We start from the raw sequence: 7,192 nt of genomic DNA on the forward strand, positions 1-7,192 counted from the left end.
AGCAGGAGGAACCTAGATGAAGAAACATCCCTTCACTTCTTCATTGTTGGCTCTCAAGGAGGTAACTACTTCAACTCAGGGACATCTTGAGTTGTCAGGAATAAGGTTAATGTTAGGAATGGTTTGGTGTATAGATGGTAGAGAAGATGTCTGAAGCTGAGGGATATCAGCATAGGCTAAAAACAAATTTGGAAAATCTTGAGAGTACTTAGGTCTACCGACCATATCATCATTAGGGTTCTTCTGGAGATCAAAAGAAAACTCCTTTGGAATTGTTTTTAAGGGACAAGGATGTCCTAGAACCTTGCTGTTGGTGGTGTTATTCATCATACGCACGTTATGATGAGAACCATAAGCCTCCTGCTGCTGCATCAACTGATTCTTCAACCTAGATTCTTGTACTGAAAGTAAAGCTGGGTGACCTTGCGTGGTAGATACGCAAGGATCATAAAGCCTCTGCTGCTGCATCCTCAAGTGATTTTGGTAATTGATAAGTTGGTTGGAATGTGATGCAGAGAGTGGGAGCTGTGAGAGAGTAGCATCGTCATGGTTATACAGATACAGAGAGCACTTGCTAGGGTTTGAGGGTTGCACTGTCTGATGAACCAAGTTTGTGTTCCTCTGTTTCTTTGCCTCTAGAACACGAATCCTTTCCTCCATAGTAGAGAGAGTCCCTTGTAAGGACAGAACAAGTTCATGGAGTTGGTCGGGAGAGTAATGATCAAGAACTGGATAGCAATCTGGATACTTGACGTTCTCAAACTCTCTCTTCGTCTTCTTCTTATTCTTCTTCAAGTTCTTATCGTTCTCTAACTTGCCCTCCAAGAAATCACGAAGATTAGAGCTCTTCTTGCGTTTGGTGGCCACCTTATACCTTAAGGCCATGTCTTTCACTACCTCTTTCTCCTTAGGCCATGTCTTCAAATCGCCGTTTGGTCCGTAGTAGATGACGCTAACCGCAACTTGACACAGGATAGAAAGCTCGGAAGCCTTCTTGAAGATTGTCTTTAGTCTATTGCTCAAACTGGTTGCAGCAAGTGAGTTAGAAGACGACGAAGAAGAAGCTCGCATGGTGAGTTCTCTTGATTCTCTAAGAAACTAGGGTTTTTCCTCTCTCTCAAAACAACACGTAGGAGAAGAATTATGAAAGTGAGAGAGAAACTTTGTGAGCTTGAATATGTTATATAGGTTTCTTGGAACCTACGGAAACACAAGCGTCTCTCTCTCTCGTCATTATTAAATCGCAAACTCAATGATTTATTTCCATATTTACTACATATTTTCTTAATTAATCTCTCGATCGTGTATATATATAAGCATATTTCCTTAATTAATCTTTCGATTGTATAGAAGAATATTTCCTTAACTAACGTCTCTTGTTTGTATAGAAGAACATTTCCTTAATTAATCTCTCGAAGATATAGAATAAAAAGGAAACTTCTTTTATCCGTATATTAGATCCCTTTTAAACGAATTACAACAAATATTTAGAGGAAAATAAAACTCAATTTAAAAATAAAAAGAGGTGCTGAGAGACTGAAAAATTAAACTCTGCATTTTAATTGGATTAAGCGTTTGGTTAACTATGAGTATTGAGTGTTAAAAACCCTAGGATTTTATATAAAATGAGTATGTCGTCCTTACATATGTATTCTGTACATGCATTAGTCAAACGTACAAGATTCGGGAAGGATAATAAAAGATTTCATGACGAATACATAACGCGTAAAATGTGGCAAAACTAAGATAAAATAATGGGCGTTCATACCGATAATGAAACTTCACCAATTATTAAGTACCCTTTATAAATCGTGTATGTGTGAAGCAGAGCCGTGCTCACCTTTGTTGGAAAAAGGCAACTGCCTTGGGCCCCCATTTTTCATTTAAAATTTAGGGCCCCATTTTTACTAAATATACATTCACTTAGGTTTTTATGAAATGCATAACTACAAATTTTATGAAAATTGTTAGAGGTGATTATGTTCATGTATATATTCCATATAAATATATGTTTCTTTACAACCTTTACAAAAAAAAAAATCTTAGATTTCATTTATCGATTTTGTTGTATGCACTCTTATGATTTTCTGCATTTTGTTCTTAACTCATTAATTTAAAATTTAGTTCATATTTTTATAAATATAGTTATATGATTTATATGAGTTACAGTAGGATTGAAAAATTTACAAAATATACTTAAAATCTGAAAGTTCAGTATAAAACAAAAAAATGAAATATTATAATTAATACTTATAATAGTATTTTTAAACACCAAAAATCAGAAAATAATTATAGAAAATGAATTTTTTACTGCTAATATTTTAACCTCTCTATAATTATTTTATTTTGATTTTTGTAAAGAGTTATTCTTGCCTTAGGCCCCTCAAATGGTAGGCACGGCACTGGTGTGAAGTGTGAACCCCCAAAACCAGCATTGAAATTAGGTTGTTAATTATTGATAATTACACGAATGTAGGGTCGTTTTGTCTGAAGATCCCCAATTAGTAAACGCCAGCTATATATATTTATTACTAAAACACTTCTCAGATTATCTAATTCTTATACGTTTAGTCTCTACTCTCCATCTAGCTAGGGGTACATTTTTAACTCTGAACAAACTTATTACTAAATCCATCCAAAAGGTTATTAGATATCCATTAATAACTTAACTTGATGCATTAGCCTCCCAACTTTTTTTTCGTTTAGTTTGATTGATAAAGAGAGAGAGTAGAGACTATGATGTTTCAACAAGAGTATCCATATGACTTCTCACTCATGAAAACATCATCAATCTACGAAGTCTTGGATTACTCCATAGCAGAACAACATTCTCATCCAACGGAAAATCTATCTTCTCTACAAGCACAAGGTGGTTTTAGTCAAGAACCGCCGCGGAAGAAAAGGAAGAGGAGGAGAACGAGAAGTGAACAAAAGATAGAAGAGAAAGAGAACCAAAGGATGAATCACATCGCCGTCGAGCGTAACCGGAGAAGGCAGATGAATCATTTTCTCTCCATTCTCAAAGCTATGATGCCTCTCTTTTATTCTCGGCGTGTAAGATTATCTCTTTTTACCACACACATATATATAGCTCCAATCTCTTTTAGCTTAATAGTTATATGTTGGGTGTATAAGACATCAGCAAAGGCTAAGCAATTTAGATATACTGATTCTGTTACAAGTGATAATATCAAGTCCATGCATGCGTTTAGACAAGTTATATGATCAGTCAAGTACATATGTTTAGACAACCAATAAAAAAACACGACGTCAAATTTTTTTTTTTTTTGTTTCCCTTTTGGAAACTTATTTCCAATATTTTTACAATTTAAAATACTCTATACAAAAATATAATGGAAATTGAAAGATGTTATTATCTTGAAAAACTTTGAAATATAGTTAATTAATTTATTTAATATATTAACTATTTATTTTATTAATTTTATATAGCTTTGGTTATATAGTAAAGTAATTAGCCCAATTAGCTAACTTGTCTTCTTGCTTTTGTTAATAGAGTGACCAAGCATCAATCATAGAAGGGACTATAAACTATCTAAAGAAGCAAGAACAACTTCTTCAATCATTCGAGGCCCAATTAAAACCCACGAAACCTAATCAATCGATAAACATATTATCCAACTTCTTCAACTTCCCTCAATACTCCACCGCCACCGCTTGCGCCTCGAGCCGCCACCACCACAACGGACTTGCGGTGGTGGCTAACGTGGAAGTTACTATGGTCGAAATGCATGCTAACATTAAGGTGTTAACAAAGACTCGCCGAAGATTGTTGTTCAAGATGATCAATGAGTTTGACTCCTTAGGTTTAACTATATTTCATCCAGTGGCGGAGCCAGTGTGCTATGAGGGGTGTCAATTGACCCATGTCAATTTTTGCAAAACCAAAAATTTACTTGTATTTTCAAAGAAAAATCTGGTGAATTTAGTCTATTGACCCTTGCAAAATACATTTGTTATCATATTGACCCCTCTAAAATAAAATTTTACCTCCGCCACTGATTTCATCTCAACCTCACAACTTCCAGTAACATGTCTCTTTTCACTTTTAGCGTCAAGGTAAATTGTTTTCTTCCTCATTTTTGGGGGAAATTTATATTTAATTAATGATTAATATATATTATATTCAAGCTTAATCAACTATATATATGATAAAATACATATCTAACTATGCACGTTATTATTCTCTGGATTAGGTAGATGAAGACTGTCGCTTAACGACTACAGCTAATGAGATCGCAGATGCGGTGCATGAAGTCGTTAGCAGAATTCACAAGGGACACTGACCTTTTTGGTAAAGGCCAAAAGAGAAGAAAAATGAACTTTGTTTACGTTAACTTTGGACTTCTATCTTCTATAAATTTACTATAGATTATATTTCTGGTTTACCTATCTCGATTTACACACGGAGAAATTTAGAAAAGAAACAAAAACTTGCGTATAAAATATGTAAAAGAAAGTTTCATATTTACAATAAATATACATGTTGCTAAAGGTTTTTTAAGAGTCCATACTTTCATTTTTGTATTGTGCAGCGGCCAAATTTAAGCCTATTAAGAACATAATTAACGGGAGAGGAGTTATTTAAGAAACGGTTCTTAGTTTCCTTAGTTAAAAATTAAGAGACGGTTTTTTATATTCTTTTAAGAATTTCATCCTAAAACCCTCGTTAATCATGTTATAAGGTTTACAAGATGAGCCTTTTTCTCAGGCAAAATATGGGCCTTCAAACTTAGGAGAGTTTAACGGGACGCGGGTGAAATATTCAATTTGTGATTGCCTGAATCTTGATTCCTCGAGAATAACGGTAATATTATAGAAAGGTCGAGTACAGTAATACTACTAGATTAAGAACTACCCTCTTTCAGCTCTTCTGCCATTAAACGATAAACCTGAGGAATTTATTCAATATTAACAAATCGTACATTTCATTTTTTCGTTTATACATTTCATGTTATTGATATTGCCATATGGGTAAATGTGGCGATTTAGAAAAGAAAAGACATTTGAATAAAATGTATTTGGTACAAGTAAAAAAGCAAAGAATAAAGGTATTTTTGGTAAAGTTAACTTTTGCATATTTTTATAGAACTAGAAATGTTTTTTTATATGATGGGTTGAAGACGGTATATTCAGGCCTTTTTTAATATGATGGGTTGATCATTTGTGTCGTGATCAATGTTCTAGAAGACAAAAAACATCAAGAATGTAGTGGAATTAGTTGCTTTCATAGGATAACCAGCTCATCAACTAAACTCCGTATAGAAGATTATTTAATTCTTGATTTATAGAAACACCAATCCTCTTTTAGGCTTTTCCATTTCAAGATTTTAGATGGATATATACACAAAATCATCATGTTAAACATATGTATATTCGAGAGAAGAGAGAGAAAGTAGATCTGGTTCCGGTGAGCGGTCGGCGCGTCGGCGCGCGTGCCGTCACCGGAACCGCTTGTCCTTCCTTGTCCGTTTAAGCAGTCCGTTTTTTGGCTCTCTCCCCTTGATTCGCCTTGCCGGAGTTCTGGTTTAGCTCTCATCCGGAGGCGCTAGCTCGAGGAGTGAACCGCCATCTACGGTGGATGGGTTGCTGGAGTGAAGGCGCAGTCGCGTGGAGGGGTAAAGTGTGGTGAAGTTATACTCCGGGAGGTGGAGGCTACTAAAGCTCCGTCGCCGCCGGTCAAGTCTCCGGGAGGTGTTTGGCTTCTTCAGCAAGCCTCGTCGGTCCTGTCTCCGGGGGGTGAAGGCGTACTTAGCCTTGCGTCGCCGGTTTTAGTGGGGTAAAGTGGTGTTCTCGGTTTTGGATCGAACATAGTGTTGGATCGATGAGTTCTGTGGTTCGTGGCTTTCACAAGGCGGATGAGGGCTCGAAGAGATCGAGGCGGCTCTCCGTAGAAAGGTCAGTAAACGGAAGAAAAGAGGTTTCGGTGGAGGCTCTCCGGTTTTGAGCTCCGCCGTAACGAGGGTTTCGGTGGTGGGGTTTGGGGCTTCTCGCTTCGCCGACGGTCAGGTCGAGGTATAGGTTGACGCGTGGCGCGCTGAGAAGGAGATTACAACACGTGTCCCGCCTCCTTGACGAGTGGGTCATAAGGGGAAGTCCGGCCCGTTGAGTTTGTGGCGATTGGTGTGGGCTTTAGGCCCGTCTTGTGTTTTAAATTTTGCCCAGCGTTTTGTGGGCCTTAGTATTGTAATTTGTTTCTGGTGTTGGGCCAGCCTTGTTGGGCTTAGTCCCCTGAATTTTAATTAAAAATAACTTTGACGGAAAAAAAAAAAAAACATATGTATATTTTTACTAGATACTACTGCCGCAGTAGAATGGCATTTTGTAGCAAATGGGCAAAATCGTTACAGAGACAGCTATCTCATCAAAGCTATGTGGCCTTTCTCATTACCCGATTTTTAAAATATTCTGCAGCTTGTGAATATCATTTGTCCACCACACTCTCTCTCTCTATAACATTATAAACCACACTAAAATAAATACATGTTTGTGTGTGCGCAACTATTAATCTATAAATGTATATACGTTATCGGATAACGAGCAACAAAAAATATTCAGCATGCTACTTTCTTTGGATATCGCATATACTACTTTTATATCCTGATGAGTTTAGATATATGATGGGGTTTTAAACTTTCCACAATACGTAATCTAAATATATGACAACAGGAAACCGATAATTTTTTTTTTTTTTTTTGTAACTGAGGAAACCGATAATTTTTCAAAGACGAAAAACACACTAATATTGTTACTAGTATATATATAACTTGTGCATCGAATTAACAATATAAATTAATAAAAATGCTGACCCACATTGATACCTATTAAAAATCTTGTGGTTAAAGCAAATCAATTTGCATGGCCACCTACTGGACCGACTTCTTCAACTTTTTATATAATATTTCTTTACGTGTATCTGCTGTCTATAACACCCATGACCCATGTCTATATCGTATTAATATGAATGGTTGGCCCAGCGTATTAATACTACGATTGATTATGACATTTTAATTGTATTTTATAATTTACTCTATATTTTATTATAAAATAGAATAATTTTACCACAGAATTGTATTTGTTTTAATGGTGTATTTTATAATAGAGTGAAATATAGAAAAATATTGTTTTTTTATTCCAAGTATAGAGTAAATAAACAACATTCATTTATATTCCA

At 35.7% G+C, this 7,192-nt stretch overlaps 2 protein-coding genes across 2 annotated transcripts; one reads left to right on the plus strand and one right to left on the minus strand.

The window, feature by feature from the left end:
- Positions 1 to 27: 27 nt before the first annotated feature.
- LOC106379053 (agamous-like MADS-box protein AGL75) lies at positions 28 to 1,243 on the minus strand. The gene has a single exon (XM_022709553.2). It carries the CDS (start codon positions 1,069 to 1,071, stop codon positions 76 to 78), a length of 996 nt encoding a protein of 331 aa, XP_022565274.1. The 5' UTR covers positions 1,072 to 1,243; the 3' UTR covers positions 28 to 75.
- A 1,185-nt stretch (positions 1,244 to 2,428) lies between these two features.
- On the plus strand, positions 2,429 to 4,496 carry LOC106380168 (transcription factor bHLH99-like). Its single transcript, XM_022709551.2, has 3 exons — positions 2,429 to 3,054; positions 3,515 to 4,077; positions 4,215 to 4,496. The coding sequence occupies exons 1-2, from the start codon at positions 2,737 to 2,739 to the stop codon at positions 3,953 to 3,955; spliced, it is 759 nt and encodes a 252-aa protein (XP_022565272.1). The 5' UTR covers positions 2,429 to 2,736; the 3' UTR covers positions 3,956 to 4,077; positions 4,215 to 4,496.
- Positions 4,497 to 7,192: the final 2,696 nt, after the last annotated feature.

The sequence above is a fragment of the Brassica napus genome, unplaced genomic scaffold (genome assembly GCF_020379485.1).
Source record: "Brassica napus cultivar Da-Ae unplaced genomic scaffold, Da-Ae ScsIHWf_806;HRSCAF=1155, whole genome shotgun sequence".
Lineage (NCBI taxonomy): Eukaryota > Viridiplantae > Streptophyta > Magnoliopsida > Brassicales > Brassicaceae > Brassica > Brassica napus.

Excerpts from the sequence above, each read along its gene's own strand:
- LOC106379053 (XM_022709553.2), bottom strand. The coding sequence starts at position 1,071 with ATGCGAGCTTCTTCTTCGTCGTCTTCTAACTCACTTGCTGCAACCAGT.
- LOC106380168 (XM_022709551.2), top strand. The coding sequence starts at position 2,737 with ATGATGTTTCAACAAGAGTATCCATATGACTTCTCACTCATGAAAACA. Across the intron at positions 3,055-3,514 it reads CTCTCTTTTATTCTCGGCGT|AGTGACCAAGCATCAATCAT; the intron begins GTAAGATTATCT and ends TTTTGTTAATAG.